A 24,648-nucleotide genomic window follows, 5' to 3' on the forward strand; every position below is an offset into this window, starting at 1 on the left:
TACCGCCTGACTGGCTCCTGTAGGATTTTCGAGCGAGATCGTTGCCAGTGCCCCTGGACTGGCTTGTGCGGGTGGCACATAAAAGACACCATTTCGAGCGTGGCCGTTTTCGTGCGGGTGACACGTAAAAGCACCCACTACACTCTCTGAGTGGTTGGCGTTAGGAAGGGCATCCAGCTGTAGAAACTCTGCCAAATCAGACTGGAGCCTGGTGTTGCCATCCGGTTTCACCAGTCCTCAGTCAAATCGTCCAACCCATGCTAGCATGGAAAGCGGACGTTAAACGATGATGATGATGATGATGATGATGATAATTCATGTTCAGTTAACTGACGGAAAGAAAATGGAGAGTTAAAAGTTAATAATTATTTATTATTAAAAAATTGGTAATCTTCACTTCTTACGGCCATTTACATTAGTACCCAATAGGTAAATTACAAATTTATGCTTTCATCATCATCATCAAAAAATGTGTCATGGCCAACTGGAAACAGTGTTTCCTAGGGCTAAATAGCAGTAGCATTTTTCCCTGTCATGGGACTGCCACATTAAGTTGGCAACATACCATCACTTTATCATGCTGCTACTGTATAAATCTCTCTGAGAGATTTAGAAATGTAATATTTCTATCGTCATCATCATCATCATTGTCGTTTAACGTCCGCTTTCCATGCTGGCATGGGTTGGACGGTTTGACTGAGGGTTGGCAAGCCAGAAGGCTGCACCAGGCTCCAATCTGATTTGGCAGAGTTTCTACAGCTGGATGCCCTTCCTAATGCCAACCACTCCAAGAGTGTAGTGGGTACCTTTTACGCACCACCAGCACAAGGGCCAGTCAGTATATCTTTTTCTCTGATGAAATAATGCTCATAACATATAAATGCAAATCTAAAGCATAAATTTATCATTTACCAATTGGGCACTAATGGAAACAGCCATAAGAAATGAAGATTACCAATTTTTGTGATAATGAATAATTATTAACTTTTAACTCTTCATTTTCTTTCTTTCAATTAACTGAAAATGAGTTATATATACATACATATATATTTTTGTATATATATGTGTGTATGTATGCATATTCATACACACACACACGTGCGCATATATATATATATATATATACACATATATATATATATATATATATATATATATATATATATATATATATATATATATATATATACACACACACATATATACAATATACATATACACACATATATATACACGCATACATACATATATATATATACATACGTGTGTGTGTGTGTGAGTGTGTGCGCGTGCGCGCGTGCCCGTTTCGCCCCCACAACGACTAGCTTATTATAGAGACATGTATTAGATTTTTTTTTTTTTTTTTGCGGTCATGATTTAATTTCGGTATTTATTTTAACAAGGGACAACATCAGTTGAAACACCGAATAGTATCATCATGGCTGCCGCTGAAGTTGAATATGATCCTTCACTTAAAAACATTATTGACCAACAGTCATTAAAGTGGGTGTTTGTCGGTGGAAAAGGTGGTGTTGGGAAGACAACATCTAGGTGAGATATTTTGTCCACTAATTTACGTATTGCGCTTCTATACTGTTGGATCTATTTTACATATTTTTTTACCTCACTATGTTTTATATTGGCTTAAACATGGGAATGCTCAATATCGTTTACAAGAATGAATCACTTACTATCCCTTGATATTTCCCCCTGCATAATCATTTGTATTTACATCTTCATACTTATAAATTTCTATGTATTGTATATAACCAGATTTTAGTATGAAGAGTTTCTTACGCCGATTTTATTTTTAAAAAACAAAAACATCAGTTTTATATTTGTTTGCAAGTGTGGAAAATTCGGTCGCGTATTAATATCCTCTGAATCCTCCATGTTTATAATTAAATTGATTTTAAAGATACGGATAGAATTACAATTTTGTTAATTATTTTTTTCTCCCAACACAGAAACAGATTACAAAAATGAAAAACATCATTTCAATCTGGTGGTATTTAAATTCAAAACAAATTGACTGACAAAGTTTCACACACACACACACAAAAATTTGTACCACCCCTGTGTAATGTTTCTGGTTTGATCATAGGTTTGTCTGACTAAACAGATCTATGATTAAATTCGTTCCAGTCGTAAACATCCTATGTTTTCTTCCGAACATTGTATATCTAGGATTACGTCTTTTTTTTTTTTTTCTGCCTCGAGTGTGTTTATGACATCAAGTCGAAAATGTACGGTCGTGTTGATTTTGAAGCATCTATTGAGGATTGCTCAGTTTGTGTGTTTGCATGTGAAATATTGTTAAATGTGAAAATTAATTGAAATTTAAAAGCTAATTAAAATTTTTCAAGAGGACTTATTTAAATAGTTTTATTCCACCTCATCGCTGTAAATTTACGCAGTTACTAGCGTTTGAATGACAACGGGAATTTGGCATTTCGGTTTCCCTTATTTGTTCGCTTTACAAGCATTTTATTCGCCCCGAGAGAAGACGCGTAACATCTGTACGCGTTTACGTTTAATAAAAGTGAACTTGACGAAGCAGTCTAAGATTACATGATAAATATTTTAAATTATTCTTTTAGAATAGAGTCGAAAATTATCTAGTGCTCAAAAAAAAAAAAAAAATAACAAGCAAAGCGAGAACAAAACAACTAAAACCATAATTTCTTTGCGTATGTTTCAAGCATCATAGATTACGATCCTGCAGAAAAAAAAAAGATAGTAGTGAGATTCCTCCCCACCTCATACCATTCTTTCTTCTTTTTTGTGGGGGGGAGGTGATTTCTCAGTTTTGAATTTTTTCCAAAAAATTTCCACATTTATGCTACTCTCATTTTTAAAGAATCATAATCTTGGATATATAAGACAAATATGGAAAATAATTTCGAAAGAAAAATATCAAGCTGAAAAATCACAAAAGAAGGCGATGGTAGGGAGTGCTACTTTTTATTTTTTTCCCCAGAATACAACGCACGAAACCTACACGGCCAAAGAAATTATGGTTCTTGGTGCTGTAAATAATTTCCGACTCTATTGTATAGGAATGCTCTAATTTAAATACATGAATAATGATAGTTGCTGTTTTTTTCTTGTTAAGATGCTGGTCAACTCTGATCAAAAATGACCGATGATCAAAGGTGTTATATTTTTTATTTTACTATTTTTGTATATTTGATTGCGTTGTCCAATATGTTCTTCCTATCTAAAGACGATTGGGTGTTATTCGTGGCATATTTAACTGCTGTTTCTAGGTGGCTATGTAAGGGAGGGGTTCTCTCGTTGGCTCATTATGACATGAGTTTGCTTACATTTGTGGTAAGTCGTCATCGTTTTCAAGTCCATTTTCCTGCTTGCATGAATCAAACGGAATTCGTTGAGGCAGATTTTTTTTACGACCAGATGCCCTTCCTATCATCAACCCTCACTTTGTTTACAAGCAAGGTAATATCTCTTCGTGACTGGACATGTTTGCATAGAAGATTGAAAATAAAGGACATCTATATATATAAAAATGAGAATGTGTGTCTGTCTGTCTGTCTGTCTGTGTGAATCCCTAAAACTCGAGAACTACGCAACCAATTTCATTCAAATTTTACACATGCCTTACTTAGGGTTCCAGTTGTGTTTTAGTCCAAAAAAATTATTAACTTCTTGCAGAGTTCGAGCACACGGCAACATAATATCTCCTCCACTATTTAAGTATTACGTGTCAAAAGTGAAACAAAAACACTCATGTCAAATACTTTCACTTTAAAAATGAAACTATTCCACTAACTGAAACAATCACATTTCGATACTGTAGTGACAGATACTTTCACAGAGAGAGAAAGAGAGAGAGATGTATATGTATACATATACATGTATATGTACACCATTTCGATACTGTAATGACAGATACTTTCAGAGAGAGAGAGAGAGAGAAAGAGAAAGAGAGAGAGAAAGAGAGAGAGAGAGAGATGTATATGCATACATATAGATGTACACGTATATGTATATATATCTAGATCTATACATACATGTATATGTATACATATGTGTAGATGTATATGTATACATATAGATGTACATATATACATATATACATGCATACAGATATCTATACATATATACACCCATCACACACACATATACATGCACACAAACACACACATTAGTCATTTGTTTTCTTATCCAAAACTACGTCAAAAGTACTGAATGGATCTTTATGAAATTTGGAAATTATATTCTTTGCATAACGGCCATAACTCCCATGAAAATTCATATATTTTTGATGTTGATGAAATTTTAACCCGAACATAACAGATGAGCATTATTTAGAAAATGATGTCACACGTTATCGAGGCTACCATTCTTTCTGGATGTGCAAAAGGGGATGACGTCTCTATTCCAAGAATTCCTCTTACTCCATCAGGAGCAGACATTCCTTTTACATTCAGAAGACTACAATTCCCCCTTCGTGTGACTTTTGCCATCTCCATAAACAAATATCAGGGTCAAACACTGTCTGTAACTGGTCTTCTCTTGGAAGAGCCCTGCTTCTCACATGGACAACTGTATGTGGGCAGCAACAAAAAACCTATTTGTATATGCTCTACAAGGGAAAACAAGGAACATAGTTTACAATGAGGTGTTATAATCACAACAGCAAGAAAGTATGTACATGATCACCTTCTTTTACGAAACTTCATTGACTTTCATATATTTATATTGATATACATATATATACGTGTGTTTGGGTGCGTGTGTGTATATACATCTCTATATATAAAGATGATGCGTAGTCTAGACGGCGTTTTTAGATTTCATTATTCTCCTTAACCGGGGCAACGCCGGGTATTTCTGCTAGTCATTTATATTACAATGACAGTTACTTACAGCTATCATATGATGTCAGGACAAATACACACACACACACACACACAAGATCATTTAATGTCCACTATTTCAAGCTTGCATGGGTCAGGCGGAATTTGTTGAGGTAGATTTTCTACAGTTGGATGCCCTTCTTGCTGTCTCACTTGTTCCAAGTAAGGTAATATTTTCCCATATCTAGATATTTAGAAATGTTTTTTTCATAGAAGACTAGAGACAAACAACCTTGCTTATATGATGATGTCATTTACAACCATCATGTGATATCCAGACAAGGGCACACACTAACGCACACATTATCTGTGTCTGTATGTGTAATTTTCTACTATAATAATACTCTTCTGTATTTCTCCATCACAACATATGAATGAAAAAGTAAGGGGTGATAGATGAATAAGGAAGAAAGAGGTGATATCAAACTGGTAGTGGAATGGTGAACATTCAATGTTCAAAAGAAAAATCAAACAACATTTCAACTCTGTGTGAGTATATGTGTGTATGTGTAGAAGGAAAGTATGTGAATGTTTGTATCTGTGATTATTATGTACCTTATTTTGTACCATATTTATATACAATATTAGCCGTCGTTTTTGACAGCACGAAGCCAGCTACTATATATATATATATATATATATATATATATATATATATATATATTACATTCTTGGAGTGGTTGGTGTTAGAAAGGGCATCCAGCCTTAGAAACCATGTCAAATATGATTTGAACCTTATCAGTTTTCAATCAAACCATCCAACATGTGACAACATAGAACATGGACGTTAAATGATGATATATGTATGATTCTGAGGTTGCCCCTGTTCCGCAGTGTTGCTTTGATGTTTACTGTGAATTTGTGGGTCTGGCATTTCTGTAGATGTTTCTTCATGCAAGCGTGTATATATATATACATATATATATATATATATATATATATATATATATATATATATATATATATATATATATATATGTGTGTGTGTATGTATATATATATGTGTGTGTGTGTATGTATATATATATGTGTGTGTGTGTATGTATATATATATGTGTGTGTGTGTATGTATATATATATATATGTGTGTGTGTGTATGTATATATATATATCACTGAAAATGTGCAGAGAAAAGCTTCTGTCACATTCCAGGAAGAAAAACTACAAGTAGTTGATAGCTTCCATTACCTAAGTGACCAAGTCAGTAGCAGGAGTGGATGCTCTGAAAGTGCAGCTGCTAGAAGGTACAAAAATAGCCTGGGCAAAGTTCAGAGAGTTCCTACCTCTGCTGGTGACAAAGGGCTTTTTGCTCAGAGTAAAAGGTAGACTGTATGACACATGTGTACGAACAGCCATGCTACATGGCAGTGAAACATGGGCCGTGACTGCTGAGGACATGCGTAAGTTTGCAAGGAGTGAAGCCAGTATTCTCTGCTGGATGTGTAATGTCAATGTGCATACACAACAGAGTGTAAGCGACCTGAGAGAAATGTTGGACTTAAGAAGCATCAGATATGGTGTGCAAGAGAGGTGACTGCGCTGGTATGGCCATGTGTTGTGAATGGATGAGAACAGCTTTGTGGAAAAGTGTCACACTCTAGCAGTTGAGCGAACCTGTGGAAAACTTAGACCCAGGAAGACCTGGGATGAGGTGGTGAAGCATGACCTTCAAACATTGGGCTTCACCGAAGCGATGACTAGTAACCAAGACCTTTGGAGATATGCTGTGCTTGAAAAGACCCGACAAGCCAAGTGAGACCATAACCCGTGGCCTATGCCAATGGTGTATAACCAGCCCACTTATGAGTATCCTTCATTCACTAGACAATAAACTTTGCTTGCGAAGACATTTTGAGGCAAATGAAATCAAAATCGCTGATGTAGCCGATGACAGTACCGCCTGATTGGCACTCGTGCCAATGGAACATTAAGAGCACCATCTGAATGTGATCTTCCCAGGGCCGCTGACTGGCTCCCATGCCGGTGGCATGTAAAAGTTCACAAAGGGCCTCTCGCTCAGAGTAAACTGTATGACACATGTGTATGAACAGCCATGCTACATGGCAGTGAAATATGGGCCGTGACTGCTGATGACATGCGTAAGTTTGCAAGGAGTGAAGCCAGTATTCTCCACTGGATGTGTAATGTCAATGTCCATATACGACAGAGTGTAAGTGCCCTGAGAGCAAAGTTGGATTTAAGAAGCATCAGACGTGGTGTGCAAGAGAGACAACTGCACTGGTATGGTCATGTGTTGTGAATGAATGAGGATGGCTGTGTGAGAAAGTGTCACACCCTAACAGTTGAGCTAACCTGTGGAAGAGGTAGACCCAGGAAGACCTGGGATGAGGTGGTGAAGCATGACCTTCGAACATTGGGCCTTACCGATGCAATGACTAGTGACCGAGACCTTTGGAATTATGCTGTGCTTGAGAAGACCCGACAAGTCAACTGAGACAATAGCCCGTGGCCTATGCCAGTGGGTGTAAACAGTTCCCTCATTCATTGGACAACAAACTTTGCTTGCAAAGCCCTATTGACGCCAGTGAAATCAAAATCAAAATCTCTGATGTGGCCGATGACAGTACTGCATGATTGGCACTATGCCAGTGGAATGTTAAAAACACATCCAAGCGTGATCGTTACCAGGGCCGCGGATTGGCTCCCTTGCCAGTGGCACGTAAAAGGCACCATTCAAGCATGATCGTTGCTGGCGTCGCCTTACTGGCACATATGCTGGTGGCACGTGAAAAACAGCATTCGAGTGTGGTCATTACCAGTGTCTCTGGACTGGCTCCTGTGCAGGTGGCACGTAAAAAACACCTTTTGAGCATGGTCATTGCCAGTACCACCTGACCAGCACTCATGTCGGTGGCATGTAAAAGCTCTCACTACACTCTCGGAGTGATTGGCATAGGAAGGGCATCTAGCTTTAGAAACTTTGCCAGATAAGATTGGAGCCTGGTGCAGCCTTCTAGCTCGCCAGTCCTCTGTCAAAACGTCGAGCCCATGCCAGCATGGAAAGCGGACGTTATATGACGATGATGATTAGCACCATTTGAGCATGATCGTTAACAGCATTGCTTTACTGGCACGTGGAAAAAACATTCGAACGAGGTTGTTGCCAGTGCCGCTGGACTGGCTCCTGTGCAGGTGGCACGTAAAATACACCATTTCAAACATGGCCATTGCCAGTACCTCCTGACTGGCCTTCGTGCCGATGGCACGTAAAAGCACCCACTACACTCTTGGAGTGCTTGGCGTTAGGAAAGGCATCCAGCTGTAGAAACTCTTCCAGATTAGATTGGAGCCTGGTGCAGCCATCCAGTTCACTAGTCCTCAGTCAAATCATCCAACCCATGCTAGCATGGAAAGCAGACATTAAACGATGATGATGATATATATACATATAGATATATATATATATATATATATATTCATATATACATATATATATATTTATGTATATTCATATATACATATAATTATATATATATATATATACACATATGAATATATGTGTATGGAGGGGATACAGAAATAGTATACATCACCTGTTAGACATTATATTATGTCTATTTATTTTAAACAATTATGAGAATATATATATTTATGTAAAGACTATGTATTACATACGTAAGTACCAGTAATTCCTAGAATAGAAAAAGAAAGAGAACAGTTTCTTACAGCCCTTTCTGCCAAGAGGTCACAATACCCCACATGTTATTTCCATCTCTTCAGTGTTCTGTAGTGATCGGTAGATAAAATTAGGGTATTGGGTGTGCCTACAGGCTTCATCAGAGAGTTTAAAAGAGGGTCTAAAAAGTTCAAAGGGCTAATGTATGTATATATAGATATGCATATACACACACACACACACACATATATTAGAAGGTTTGGAGGTGATGTGCAGGAATTATTTATTAGAAAAAATAATAAGGTACTCAGATATCTGGATGGTTGTACATTTACAGATTTGTATTAATATGTCACATGTTTTTATAAATCATATATTAGCACTTGCATCTATTCTAGTAGACTGTCCAGATTTATTTCTTCTTGAGAGGATTTTATCTCTTTTTATAGTATTATTGAATGTGTAGGGGTGGAGAGAGATAATATAGGATAGTAAAAGAGGGTGAGGAATGGGGAGAAAGTGAGAGAGAGTGTGTGTGTGTTTTTGTGTTTGTGTGTGTATGTGTGTGCCTGTGTATCTGAAAGGAGTGTCAATGGGAAAGAGAAGGAAAGAAAGAAGGAAGAGTGAGAGAAGAAAGAAAATTGTGTTTACAGCTGATCAGTTTTTTCAATAAAAGATGACAAGTTGATTCTTGGCCTTTAAAAATGGCAAAACCATCATTGTCCAGTGAGAGAGAGTGGGTGTGTTTTTGTGTATGTGTGTGTGTGCCTGTGTAAATACACTAAAAAGACCTATAATAAAAATCAAAAAAGTACAAAGTAATAAATATTAAAATAGTATTTCATAACCATATTTTCAAATAGAAAATAAAAATCAAATCGATTCAAAATAAATCAATCGAAAATCAATTCTATTCAAAAATATAGCTAATCGTCAGGTCAAAATACAATAATAATAAAATCAATGTATATATATCAAGTAATAATAAATATGAAATGAATTTATATAAAAATACTTATTTTACCAATAAATAAAAGAAAAACATTTAACAATATTACTGAAAATAAATGCAATACTTATCTTATCGAAGCTTTAGTTTAAACTAAAATTTTAAATGTTATACTTTTAACTTAGCATTTATTAGAATTAAGTCGCATGAAAATATGGCATAAAGAAAAGCAATAGCATAAAGCGATATATAAATATGTATTTAAGTTTTATTTATAAAATCAAAATGTATTTTAGCTGTAATCATAATAAATTAACTGTATTATAAACATTTACTGGAAGATTTTAAATCCTAAATAATTTTAAAGTCTAATAAATTAAAACTAAAATACATAAATTAGATGATATACATGAAAGAAGCTAAAATACTATAAATTAATATATTTACATTAAATAAATTAATTAAAATATTTAAATTATTTATTTTATAAAAATCATAGTATCATTTAATTATTAATATATAATATTCACTAAAAATATTATCGTACTAATACACATTTTATAAGTACAAATTATAACTACTACAATTATTAAACGTAAAATAGGGTTTATATATATATATACACACACACACACACACACACACACACACACACATACATATATATATATATATATATATATATATATATATATATATATATATATATATATATACACAACTAGCTAAACTTATATAAATAATTTATTTATGTCTACATTTAATTTTACGTTCATCAAGGGAGTTATTATTATTATTTAATAATATCTCCTTATGGATAAGGGATATAATGCCTTTCTTTAACTTTTTGGGAAGTCTCCCTGTTGTGAGGAAGCTCTGAAAGAGAATCTGAAGTGGTCTAGCTAGAGCCCCTTTGCATTTCTTTAGGAGGATCACTAGGAATCCATCAGGGCCTATTGCTGAGTTTGAGCTATTTCATCAGTGGCTGATATCACATCAGTTTCCTCTATGCTGATGCTATCACTATCAATAATTGCTATTTTGTTGTGTAGGTCTGTGGATCCAAAGAACTCATCAGGCATAGCTACTTGCAAGTGCCCCAGAGGAGTTGTGAAAGCACTCTTGTATTGCACATTCAGTATTTCACTGATCCTCTGGGAGTCAGCAGTAGGTGAGCCATTTTCTTCAAGTTGTTGCCCTATTTTGTACCGTACTGAAGCAGCTTCTTTTGCATACCAATAGAAGGCTTTAGGGTTTGTCTTAATATTTTTGACAGCCCTGGCCTCCTTTTCTGCCTTCTCCTTTTTATGGGAGCATTTGAGTTCATTTTCAATCTTGAGCAATGTTCGTTTGAGATAGGATTGTTTGTTATCCTTTAGTGGCCCCTTTCAGACAATTTGAGATTTTTGCTCTTTGTCTCATTAGAATCCTCCTATCCCTGAGTATTATATTTTTCTGCTGGCTTGGAGCAAACTTACTGCAGATGTCATACATGATTGTCATAAAGTGTTGTAGCTTTATGCCAATGTCTTCTGTAGAGAGACTGACAGACCAATTATGTTCTTTCTCATTACCCTTCCAATCAGCTTTACAAAAGTTCAGGTTGGAGAGAAGTAGGGTGCTTTTAGTAGCTTGCATGTCTGTAGTCTTCTGCAGACCATACATTGTTAGTTCTATTAAATAATGGTCCAAGAAAATCGTCAGTGCCACCTTAACATTATGGATGAGCGCTATGTTGGTTGTGAAATAGAGGTCCAGGACATTTTTTCCTCTTGTTGGGTGGAGCACTATTTGCTCCATAAAGAGCATGTTAGTGACGTCAAGCAGAGATTCTGCATGCGTCAGGCCATGCAGTGACATACCTGAGAGAATGTGACCTTCAGGCCATTTGACGTAAGGGAGGTTGAAATCCCCTAAAAGAAGTATGTGCAGGTTGTCATCCAGGTTGGTTAATACTTCTTTCATTTCTTGGAGGCTCTCTTCAAATGAATCCCCATGGTTTGGAGCATTTGGTGGGCGATACATGGTACATATTATTAGTTCCATCTGTTTAATGTGTACCACCAGAGTGTCACAGACTGAGTTTGAGCGTGACAGCAGGACCACAGGTGTGACTTCTTACCGAATGTACATTGCCACTCCACCTTGAGTCCTTTCTCTCCTGTCAGTTCGAAACACAACATACCCTGGTATGTGTATCTCAGCATCTGATATGTCCACATTCAGATGTGTTTCTGTTAGTGACACACATATTGCTTGATTACATGTCACTAAGTCGCTCAGGTATTGTGTTTTGCGTTGTTGGGACGTTACAAGGCCCCTGATGTGCCATAAGAATACCAGTGTGACATAGAGGGTGTGAGTAGTAGCCACTGAGCTGACATGTGCAGAAGTATCAGGGGTGGCCACTCCAGATTCTTTGCTGTTTGAGGTGGTTATGGGTACTGGTACATGTTCCTGATACTGGATGTCTGATGAAGCCAGGTCAGCTGCCTTACAATCTTCTGTGCGACCTCCAAAAAAGCCTGTTGTTCAGCAGCTGCTATCTGCACTGCACTGACAGTTTATTTCCTCATTGGAGCAGTACATGCACCATCCACACACTTCCATGGTAGTGACAATGTATCTTGTGATCTGGTGCTGTGTTGTTGGAGGCTGTTTTTCCTGGTCTTCAAGCAAATTGAACGAGCACTGCTCATATGGGATTTGGGACGAGCAAATCTGCAGCCTGTCCCAATGTCACCATGCCAGCAGGTAGCCTTTACATAGAACTTGCTGACTGGTTTGGTTCCCTTTTTACCAGCCATTACCTTTGCGGGTTCAATTTCGTTTTCCTTGTGAATCCACCATGGGCCCACATCCATTCTCAGCCCGCTGGCCCACTGGTGCCTTTGTTTTTGTTTGTTTCTCCAGCTTTACTTTGCTACTGTTTTCCTCTTTCACCTTTGGTTTTCTCCTGGTGAACTTTGGCATTCTTCTTGAACTCACAGTTGTCCAGGGTGTTGGTGTCTCCTTTGTTTTGTTCCTCTCTTTCAGCCTTATCCTGACCCTTCTTGGATTCTATGAGGTCACTAGCTCCCTTTTCCTTTTCACTGTTTTGTACCTTCACTTCCACTTCAATTATTTTCTCTAATAATTTCAAGCGTAGTTATATTAAGGTATATGAATGAATGAACTCATTCTTTTTCCTCTGGGTTGAGCTATGGTTCGATAAAAACAAAAGTTCTTCAAGGCCCCTGCAGTAAGAGTGTTTGGCGGCGCTGCTTCTGCCAGATACCATACGGGGAGCATTGTTTTAATTTCTTCAACCTGCCAGTTTCTTTGAATTGTGAAACTTATATATCTTCTTCTAATCTAATATATAAAATAGAGATGTGTGTGTATTCGCTTTCCACGTGAAAACAGCTTCACCAATGACTGGCAAACTTGTGATGCATGAATAATTTGACCTCGGACATATAATAGTGTCTTGATTTGATTTTTTTTTTTTTTTTATTAAAAATAAAAAATTTTGCTTTATATTTATGATTCAATTCTTTAAAAAGGTTTCTTAATGACAACTTCCGGTATTGACGTTAAAACAGCGTCGTCTCTCACTTTCTATTTCAATGTTCGCTATTTGTAAACTGTTTTCAGTTTCGTTTCCTACAGGGGGGTGGAGTAGATAGATATTCTCCATTTCCCTAAAAGTTATGAGGGGAAAATATTCGATCTTGTGAATTCTTCGAAGGTGTCTTCCGCCCCCCCCCCCCCGTTGCTTTCCGGGCATTTCTGTTTTCATATTCGTTTCCCCACACACTTTTTTTTTTTTTTTATATCCGTTGCACTATTTTTTTTTTTTCTATTTTGTTTCCGGGTAATAATGTCGACCGAAATATTTACGAAGTTCACGAATTAAAATATTCAGTACAATATAGTTTTTAACGTGCTTTTATTTATACGATTTCTTCATTCCATGTTTATCTCAGCCATTGTTAGCAATGTTCTATCACACACACACACACACACACACTCCAAGTTTGATTTCGTTCTGAACTCGCACACTTCATTATTTTCTGTAACAATCTTTTGTTTATTCTCTTTCTGCTCGCCGTGTTCAGCTCTATGTATTTGTATCAGTCACACATGGACACGTGTTTTTTGTATGTACGTTTGTATACATTTATGTGTGTGTGATTGAAGGGGTGTGTTGTCATGTATACGTACATGTATAAATACATATGTATACATCTTTTTTCTATGTGTGCGTGTGTGTGTGTGAGAGAGAGAGAAAGAGAGAGAGTGATATTCAAGTGGCACTCTCTCTATCTCTCTCACACACATAAACATAGAAAAAAGATGTATACATATGTATTTATACATGTACGTATACATGACAACACACCCCTTTACTCCCTCTCTCTCTCTCTCTCCCTCTCTTCTCTTTCTCTCACACACACACACACACACACACGTCCCCTTCGTCTGATGATACTGTATGCGTGCGTGCGGCGTTCAACAATCGCTAGAAAAAAAAGCAGAGGAATTTTCTTTCTTGATGTTCCTGGTGGCACAGGTAAAACATTTGTAACATTGCTTCTCTCCAAGGTAAGGTAATAAAAATTAGAATCGCAGTTGCTGTACCAGTGTCTGGCTTTGCTGCCACCATCCTCCCAGGAGGACGAACAGCTCATTCTGCTTTTAAATTACCACTAAAAACCTGGTCACAAATGACATTACAATTTGTAACATAAGCAAAGAGTCAGGTTCACCAGAAGTGTTGTGCCAATGCCACCTTATCATTTGGGATGAATGCACCATGTCACATAGAGGGGCAATGGAAGCTCTTGGTGAGACCTTACAGGACATCAGAGGCAACAGTAAACCAATGGGAGGAGTTACGTTAGTTTTATCAGGAGAATTCAGACAGACATTACCAGTCATTCTGAGACAAACAAGATCTGATGAAATAAAAACATGCATTAAGTCTTCACACCTATGGAATAAAGTACTGAAATTCCCATTCAATACTAATGTGCGACCAAATATCTATATCTATATATATGTATATCATGCTACCTACGTATATAAATATTTGGAAGACGTTTTCACATCCTGAGACTCTTTTTAACTTATTTACTCAACTAAAAACACTTCGTCTAATAAGACTTCACAAACATTTAAATGGGCTTTGCAAGATCTTTACTAAAACTGCAAGTTCTTTCTCCTTCCCTTTTCATTTCAGCTGTTGTTTAGCTGTTGAACTGGCTAAAGTACGCGATACTGTTCTGATCATTTCCACTGATCCAGCACACAATATATCTGATGCTTTTAACCAAAAGTTCTCAAAGGTACCCAGTCAAGTACATGGGTTCCACAATCTTTATGCAATGGTAAGTTTTTTTTCCAAAATATTAAAACAACTGTTTTAATTCCAATTTAATTTTCATGTCATTTGGTTGTTGCTTTTCCCTATTGTCCCTTCTGTTCACCTTCTTGTACACTGAGGATATGCCTTGACAACTTGTCATCACCATCTACATTTCTCCTTTTAGTTACTGCTACCCACCCTTATGTAATGTGAGACAGAAATATGTGTCCACAATTGTCCTCTTATCTGTAGACCTGTCCTTGTCCTTAATGTCACATCAGTTCTAGGAGAATTTTCGACTCTGTAGATTATCTCCCCTTTCTCAAGCAAAGCTAGTCTTGTAATTAAAACGCATTCACTAGAGGCAGATATAACTTTAATAAATCAAGAATTTATGTTGTATGGTATTTGATATACCTATTTTTTGGATATACGTGTGTGTGTGTATATATATATATATATATATATATATATATATATATATAGTTAAAACTTACTGTATAAAGGTAACGCGTGCGTTCTGTTGTGATACAAACAATATATGAGTATATGCATATATATGTACATGTATGTATATACGTTCATCTACATGTACATATAGATACATAACTGGGTACATGACGTGGCAAAAGAACAAGGACAAAATGGTATATATATATATATATATATATATATATATATATATATATATATATATATATATATATATATATATATTGGGTCATCCCATAAATAATGCGGTTTTTTTCAATTACATGAACTAAAAGCTGGAGGACAGGATAAACTACCTGCATTGACTTGCTATAAAAGCAGCTAGTAATTTTACCTTATCCTTAATGCAAGTTTTGAAGAGTACAGTTATTTTTTCAAAGCTGTAATGAAAATAACAATGGAGCATATTTTGCTTTATGAGTTCAATAAAGGCAATAACACCACAGAAAGTGCAAGGAATATTAATATAGTATATGGTGCTCAGACAATAAGCGTAAGCCAGTGTCAATGGTGATTCCAGAAATTCCAAGCCGGAAACTACTGGCAACACACCTGTTTCTGTCTCATTATAAGCCTTTATCATCCAACACAAGATCACCTCCTCCAATGCCCCCTCCCCCTTGAAAGTTTTTTTTTTTATCTTGCAAGTACTTGGTGACCCTGTCAGTGCAAGTACCACTTAAAAGCACCCAATCCACACTCTAAAGTGGTTGGTGTTTGGAAGGGTATCCAGCTGTAAAATCCTTGCCAAAACTGACCTCGTCTGTGCTTGTGCCACATAAAAAGCACTAGGTCCACTCTGCTGAGTGGTTAGTGTTAGGAAGGGCATCCAGCTGTAAAGATCCTGCCAAAGCAATCACAGAAGTCTGGTGCAGGCTTCTGCCTGGTCAGCTCTTGTGCAACTGTCCCACCCATGCTAGCATGGAAGGCAGACGTTAAATGATGATGATATATATATATATATATATATATATATATATATATATATATATTGCATCGACTAACCAGCTAGAAGAGGTGACCTCCTGGGGTTAAAATGATAGTAACATCAATTCGTATGGAACAACCCTGTTGAAATGGTGATAGACATTGCTTCTCAGTATAGTTAATACTTTCATCTCTTATGGAGATTTTCTAACCAGCTAATTTGCTTGTTGCAAGATCAGTGACTGGTTGTCACTTATTTTTCTGTATATTGTGAACTGGAGCAAACTACTGCTATCTCTAGCGGACAAGTATCCACTATTAAGGATGAGCACAAATAGCTCAAAACTGTACTGTCTGTTGATCCCATTGCTGGAAGATGATAAGGGCTCACTCCCCTGCTTGCAATATATATAGGGCTCAGATTGCATCGAATAACCAGCTGGCGGAGGCGTCCTCCTGGGGTTAACATGGAACAGCCATGTTGAAACGTCAATAGACATTGCTTCTCAGTACAGTTACTGCTCTCTTTTCTTATACAGATTTTCTGACTAGCTAATTTGTTTGTTATTTAGGCACAGGAGTGGTTGTCTGGTAAGTAGCTTGCTTACCAATCACATGGTTCTGGGCTCAGTCTCACTGTGTGGCACCTTGGACAAGTGTCTTCTACTATAGCCTTGGGCCAACCAAAGCCTTGTGAGTGTATTTGGTAGACGGAAACTGAAAGAAGCTTGTCATGTGTGTGTGTGTGTCTGTTTGTCCCCTCACCATCGCTTGACAATCGATGTTGGTGTGTTTATATCCCCGTAACTTAGCATTTTGGCAAAAGAGATTGATAGAATAAGTACTAGGCTTACAAAGAATAAGTCCTGGGGTCAATTTATTTGACTAAAGACGATGCTCTTGCATGGCTGCAGTCAAATGACTGAAACAAATAAAAGAATATATATATATATACATATTTGCTTGCAATAGTCAATTCTTTTGGTCAAACTATCATATCTCCAGCTGCTTCAGATGCCAAGATATCAATAATTGTCAAAATGTAGTACAGCGGTTTTGCTATGGAACGGTGAAACTATTTTTTCTGAAAAAGCAACGTTTTTGACTTACACTTTTGCATAATAGCAACAATATATATATATTATAAAATAACGTTTGTCTGTCTTAGCAAAAAAAAAATACCAAAAATGTAATCTTTTGGGTTGTTTTGCTTTTCAGGAAATTGATCCTAATCTTGGATTATCTGAACTCCCTGAGGAATATTTTGAAGAAGGTAAAATGAAAATAAATTCTTCTGTAAATGTGCATGTTTGTATATGTATCTGCTGTGGGACAGCACACACACACAACATTAAATTTTCCATTCAGTATGAACTTGAAAAACCTTTGAATGTTTTACTAATAGTTGATATGACTTTCATTAGATACAACCTATTTTCATAATTAAGTTTAAATCTCCTTTTCTCTCTCTCTCTCTCTCTCTCATCATCATCATCATCTTGGCAAAGAAAGGAAGAATATCCTTGAAGAACTCATAGATTCGAATGGGGAGTTATTCCCTTTTTAATGTCCAGTTTTCCATGTTCAGACAGGAGGGATGGAATTCAATTAGGTAGAATTTCTGTGGCCAAATGTCCTTCCTGTCACTTACCTTATCTGTTTCCATGCTCAGACAGGATGGATGGAATTCATTGAGGTAGATTTTCTGTGGCCAAATGTCCCTCCTGTTACCTAACCTTATCTGTTTTCACAGATAAGACAGACAGACAAATGTACCATTACAATTTATTACATATCCTTCTATATATTGTGTGCCTCATTCCCTCCCCTCGTATTGTAAATATATTTTCAAACTCTGCATTTTCTTTTTTTTTTCTTTATGTCCTTTAGTGAAAGTTTCTTAATATATGTATCTCTTCAAACCCTTGTGGCCAATAAAGAAAAGATTATTATTATTATTATTATTATTATTATTATTATTATTATTATTATTATTATTATTATTATTGTTGTTGTTGTTGTTGTTGTTGTTGTTGTTGTTGTTATTATTATTGTTATATACTGTTATTATTATTATTATTATTATTATTATTATTACCCTTCAAGCTGACATGATGAGTATGGGTAAGACAATGATGCAGGAGCTTCTTGGTGCATTCCCTGGCATTGATGAAGCAATGAGCTTTGCTGAAGTTATCAAGTAAGGGTTTTTCTCTTTTCATTATTTCCTTTACTTCTCTCTCTTTCTCTCTCTCTCTCTCTCTCTCTCTCTCTCTCTCTCTTCCTTGCTTGACTTCTCTTCCCATTCCTCCTCCTCTCTCTTTCCAAGTATCTGACATTTTTCTTTTTAATGTGGACTTGTTTTTTTTTTAAAGATTTCTCCCTTTATTATCCAGGATATTTGAGTTAAATTTGACAGTTCACATTAAAAGGGAAAGAAAATTCAGTATCCCATCCAAAAATAAAAGTTTTTTTTTTTTTTTCTAAATCAAGAAATATCAACTGGATTACAGCTGGGAAATAACAGTAATAAGATATCTTACTTTACTCACTTCTACTTTCACTTTGAAAACAATATGCTTGGCTTTTCTGCCATGTAGCTAAATTGCCAAATCATATCTCATCATTGTTTTGAACTCTGCCACCATCATTTAATGTTCGTGTTCCATGCAGGCATGAGTTGGATGGTTTGACAGGGATCTGATGGGTCTAAGGACTGCATTGTACTTCAGTATCTGTTTTGGCATAGTTTCTTTCTTCTGGATGCCCTTCCTAAAGCCAGTCATTTTACAGTGAGGACTTGGTGCTTTTTCCATGCCACCAGTACTAGTGAGGTTGCTATGCAGCTTACAAGACTGCACACTCCATGAGGGCAGCTTTATGCTTGAAGATTAGGGGTAAAAGTATGAGCGAAGGGGCTAGAGCAGAACAGGCTTCCTGGTGTAGAGGAGCTACATGGCAACTCACATTTTAGAAGAGAGGGTGGGAGTGATCAGGTGGGGATGGAAAGTAAGTATCAGAGTGGACTTTCAAGGTTTAAGATGGGTAGAGATGAATGTGAAGAAGAATCAGGCATGTGGGCAGGTGGATGGAGGTTGCATGAGAGTATGAGGTGAATGGAAGATGGGGAATGGGTGAGGTGAAGGAAGGTAGGCAACCACTGTAAAAGTTGGGTGGGGTCGAAACTCATGTTGTGACTAGTGGATAATTAACAATGCAAGAGTTGGGGGGGGGGATATGGTGAAGTAGAAGATGATTTGTATGAATGTTTTAAATACTAGTCATATATTGGAGTCAATTCATTCAACTATGCTCTTTATGGATATACCTTAGCCTTGTGTCAGTGTAAAAAAAAACAAAAAAAAATCAGTATGTACTCCACTTATTTCTTTTGTAATTTTTCTTTAGAGTTTGCTTCTCTTTCTTTGCAGGTTGGTTAAAGGAATGAACTTTTCCTGTGTTGTCTTTGATACAGCACCTACTGGACACACTTTGCGCCTTCTCTCTTTCCCTAGTGTAGTTGAGAAAGGACTTGGAAAACTACTACGAATTCGCAGTCATTTTAGCCCATTTTTTTCTCAGGTAAACTGAATTTTTCTCTGTGTGTATGCTTATATGGGTCAGAGACAAATGAGCAATAGGGTCACTAGGGTAAAGTTGTCAAATAAAGTGTGTCTTGGACTGGAAAAGAATTGGGATTATCTTGGTTGAATGTCTTGCTGGTCTAATTGAGTAGAGCTAAACTGGGTTCATTGTTTCTATTTCATGAAACAGGAGTGAAATAGAAACTACAATTATATATCTCTCAATGATTAAACTTCAGCTCCTCCCGTCATTTTGATTGTTAGTTGGCCAAACTAGTTGTCACCCAATTCTCAGTTGCCCATTTACAACCACATTGTGTGTGTATGTATGTGTGTGTGTGTGGAAACAGGAGGGCTGGCAACAGTAAGGGCATCTGGTCATAGGAAATCTGACTCAACAGATTTTACATGACTTGTGAAATAGTTATGTATGTGTGTACAATGGCTGCAACTCAGTTTTGAGTAATGTTATTGCTTGTTTGTTCTCTTAAACAAGAGCAGCATGGATATGATTTTTCAGTCCTGCTTGGAACTTAAACTCTTTTGAACAGATGTTTTAACAATGGGCACCTCTTGAAGTAGGTGTTATAAAATTGTCTTGGTGAAATTTTATAACACATATCAGTTGGCCTCTTCATGAATTCTTTTTCACACTCCCTTCAAGTAGAAATGCTATATAATGCATTGTTAGCAACTTACCTGTGTGTGTGGGGAGGGGGAGCTTCTCTGATTACATCTAAGAGCTACATTACTTAGATGACATACCCACACTTATTACATGTTGAATTGGTCTGTGTGCCCACATACTCAGGCAAATTCACATGAAGACTCTTACAAACATCTCTCTGAAACTGTTCATGCTCTATGGGATTTCAGCTATCATCTTATGAATAACTAGCCTAAAAGCCACACTCCATGCAGACTTTTAAGCTAGGTCCTCTGGCGAGCTAATTGGGCCTTCAGCCCAATATTAAGGAAAGCTAAATAGTATGACTATAATACATCTATAATGGCTATATGCCCTGGTGGTGTTTGATCAGAGGTTAAGGACTGATGAGAATTAATTCTGTATTGCACTCATTCTATTGTTCCACTTCTAAGTTGAATTCCATCTGTTGGCCAATTTGTTCCAAAGTTCTTATCTCAACATAAAATTTATGAAGTGAATGTCATTTGTCTCACCTTTGATCTCTGACGTCATCTGACAAACATCAAGCAAGATGGAGTGAATCAGCCAAGTTTTACCTGCTAGAAATAGCAACCCAAATGCTTTTAAATCAGATCCCAATGCTGGATGTTCAAGAACCGAATGTAGGGCAGATTTTCAATCCTGGGATCATCCTGATTCCAAAACGGTATAATATGCCTATGTAGAGCAAATGAAGATGGACAGAATTTCACTTTTATTATTGTATGTGAACAACGAAAGGAGATAATCTGTTAAAACTTTGTAAAACTATCAATAAATAGAACACAAATAAGGGAACAAAACCTGAAACCACATGGGGTTGCCAAAATTAAGTGTCAACCAAATACTGAGTTTGATTAAGTTGATTGTGTTAATGTAAATGAGAAACTTACTATAAAACCCTAATATCATCATTACTAAGAAAGTTATTTCCTTTTTTCTCTCTCTCTCTCTCTCTCTAAATTTTGTGTTCTGCAATCCATATTGATCCACTTATTTCAGGTTGCAAGTCTGTTAGGTATGCAAGATTTGAATGCTGAAGAAATGACCAAGAGATTAGATGATATGCTGGAGACTATACGGAATGTGAATATTCAGTTCAAGAATCCGGTGAGTTTGGTTTGCAACGTTATTTATTTTTGTTGTCATTGTCTTGTAGTATGTTTCTGTGTCTCTTCATCTTCTTAATTCAAATGCTGTTGAAATAGACCTTACCATTCAATCATGCTGCTGGTTAGTCTCTCTGTTGGGTTTACTAAGGGTAGACCCTCACTTTCACGTGCATTCTTCCCATTCAGCAGCCTCGAAACGCTGAACTTTTCATGCCTCTTTCTTTCCATTGCCAGTGAGTGCAAAAAGCACTACTATCATGCCGTATACGATTCTCCCTGAAAATATCTCAATTCTTTGTAGCACACTGTCTCACTGTGATATTTTTGTCCCTCTGACCTTCATGCCATAAACGTGCAAACTTCTTTCTTTCTGCCTCTCACCTTGCTAAGCATATTGTCTAACATCTGGCTTCTCTTCTATTTGTTTGATATTTTTCTTTGACACCTTTTTTCCAGTCTGCTCAGACCTGTTTCTTGTTTTTTACAACCCTATGTACAATGCTCTTCTACACCAAATCACTTTCTGTGTAATTTGAGCTCTTGCTCCAATCACAGAAATTGTCTGTGGCTTTCAGCAGATTGTCCCATAGAAACTTCCAGTTTTTCTCTATATTATAAATCGCTTTGTGCTCTTCTCTCGCTTCAGATGTTTCAAGTAGTACTTCCCTCAACTTTTGAGTGTTCGGTGGCTCTTTTAGCTCCCACATCTCTTTCTCTCCAAGCTGACTTAAGCCTCTAGATCTATCTAGCTTTAATTCTGAAATCAGTAATCATTAACCTCTGTTAATTGGTACATTCTTCTCGGGGATGAAAAGATTTATCATCCACAGCCATCTGTCTATCCACTTTATCTGGTGAGAATGATACCTATCTTGCTTCTATGTTCACATGATTGTTAGGTAATTAGGTGGTTGACAGAAACCAATAACAACTGAAGAGGTGTAAAAAACATACATACGTACAGGGAACTGAATCTGAAGAGATGCAGTAGAGTGTAGAAGCAAAAGTTTCAAATTGGTATTACATTGAGCCATAGATACTGATCTTAAATCTACCACAATCACTTTCATCAGTCTCAGGTCACCTAGTTTAATAGGCAAAAGCACCAAATTATTCAGAGACTGTCTTTACATAAGACTGGTATTGTATCTCAACAGATTTACTCCTCACATTCTTAATGATATCTAACCAGAGCTAAGTATCTGCTCTTAACTCTTTAACATTTAAACCAGCAATATCTGGCCAAAATATTCTGCCTGGTTTATGTTCAAATCAGTTAGATCCCACCTCTCACAGCTACGCTACATTGTTATTCTAAAAATAAGCATTCACATTGTCAAAATCTTAGAGCAACAAAGCAATGCATGATTAATTCAAAACAATGTGAATAAATAAGTATTACATTTGACAGAAAAGTCTGAATGCTAAAGGATACATTGGAAAATAGCTGGTAATCCTTGATAGTCATGTGACCACCACCAAAGAATTCATCTTGAAGTATGTCAAGGGCATACATTAATACATGTGTTAGTTTCTGAAAACATCTCATGTGATTATTATTGACATGTGACAGCTAATTGCAAATTGTTCTTGAATGTCATATTGTGTAGTTTGGATAAGGTAATCGAGGTCGTTAGAGTAAGTGACAGAGTACTTAAGATTAGACTAGTGCTTCATCATAGATTAGCTACTGTCATCTCAGCCTATGCACCTCAACCGGAGCTACCAGATGGTCTGAAAGACCAATTCTATGACACCCTCTTGCAAACTACCTCGTCGACGAGTGACAGGGACCTTCTCTTTGTGGCTGGAGACTTCAATGGTCATGTCGGACGTCGTGCTGGAGGCTTCCATGGCATACATGGAGGCTATGGCTTCGGTTCCCGCAACGAGGAGGGAACCAGACTGATGGAGTTCTGTGATGCAACCGATCTTATGGTCTGCAATACCAACTTCAGGAAACCTGCCAGTCACCTAGTCACCTACCGTTCCGGCAGACACTCTAGCCAAATCGACTACATCCTCGCCAGAAATAGGGAAAGAGGGCGGCTTATAAATGCCAAAACCTACCCTGGCGAAGAATGTACCCCACAACATAGATTAGTAGTTAGCGACTTTGGGATCAAGGCAAAATGGGTGCCCAGAATTAGACCGGCTTGGAGGAGAAGGGTGTGGAAGCTTAAAGACCCTGCAAATGGACAGACACTTAGAGACAAGTTACTTGAAGCATTTAACGAAATAGAAGGGGATATAGCATCATACAACGTGGAAGACAATTGGAGATTTCTGCGGGACAACCTGTTGAAAGCCACCGACCAGATTTGTGGGTGGTGTAAGGTCCCCTCCCGACCCAGAGTAACGTGGTGGTGGAACAAGGAGGTAGACAGGGCTATTAGACAAAAGAAACAGGCTTGGAAGGACTGGAAGAACGGTCCACCAAGGTTCCGTCCTCAGCCCCCTCTTATTTATCATAGTCCTCCAGGCAATCACAGAGGAGTTCAAGACAGGTTGCCCCTGGGAGCTCCTCTATGCTGATGACCTTGCCCTAATTGCGGAGTCACTATCAGAACTAGAGGAGAAGTTTCAGGTGTGGAAGCAAGGTCTAGAATTGAAGGGCCTTAGAGTCAACCTAGCTAAAACCAAAATCCTAATAAGTAGGAAGGTAGATAAAACACAAACCCCCTTCAGGTAGATGGCCCTGCTCAGTATGTAGAAAAGGAGTAGGTAGTAACTCTATAAGATGTACCCGGTGCAAGCTATGGACACATAAGAGGTGCAGCAACATCAAAGGCAGGTTAACTAGGAAGTTAGTTTTTGTTTGTGGCAGATGTTCAGGTGCAATAAACACTGTAAACAAACAGGAAACAACTTCTATCTCATTCCAGGGTGAAAAACTAGAGGTAGTCGATAGCTTCCGCTATTCTGGGCGACCAAGTTAGTAGTGGGGGTGGGTGCGCTGAAAGTGTAGCTGCTAGAATAAGAATAGCCTGGGCAAAGTTTAGAGAGCTCTTACCCCTGCTGGTGAC

General features: G+C 37.2%; 1 protein-coding gene across 1 annotated transcript in view; it reads left to right on the top strand.

Moving 5' to 3' along the window:
• Positions 1-1,422: 1,422 nt before the first annotated feature.
• The window catches only part of LOC106879160 (ATPase ASNA1 homolog), a 29,397-nt gene continuing 6,171 nt past the window's right edge, over positions 1,423-24,648 (top strand). Inside the window, exons 1-6 of the mRNA XM_014928603.3 lie at positions 1,423-1,551; positions 14,694-14,841; positions 17,457-17,511; positions 18,345-18,438; positions 19,670-19,820; positions 21,513-21,620. Coding sequence (XP_014784089.1) covers positions 1,439-1,551; positions 14,694-14,841; positions 17,457-17,511; positions 18,345-18,438; positions 19,670-19,820; positions 21,513-21,620 — 669 coding nt within the window. The 5' untranslated portion in view covers positions 1,423-1,438. The remainder of the gene's footprint in view (positions 1,552-14,693; positions 14,842-17,456; positions 17,512-18,344; positions 18,439-19,669; positions 19,821-21,512; positions 21,621-24,648) is intronic.

The sequence above is a fragment of the Octopus bimaculoides genome, chromosome 7 (genome assembly GCF_046866305.1).
Source record: "Octopus bimaculoides isolate indiv1 chromosome 7, ASM4686630v1, whole genome shotgun sequence".
Lineage (NCBI taxonomy): Eukaryota > Metazoa > Mollusca > Cephalopoda > Octopoda > Octopodidae > Octopus > Octopus bimaculoides.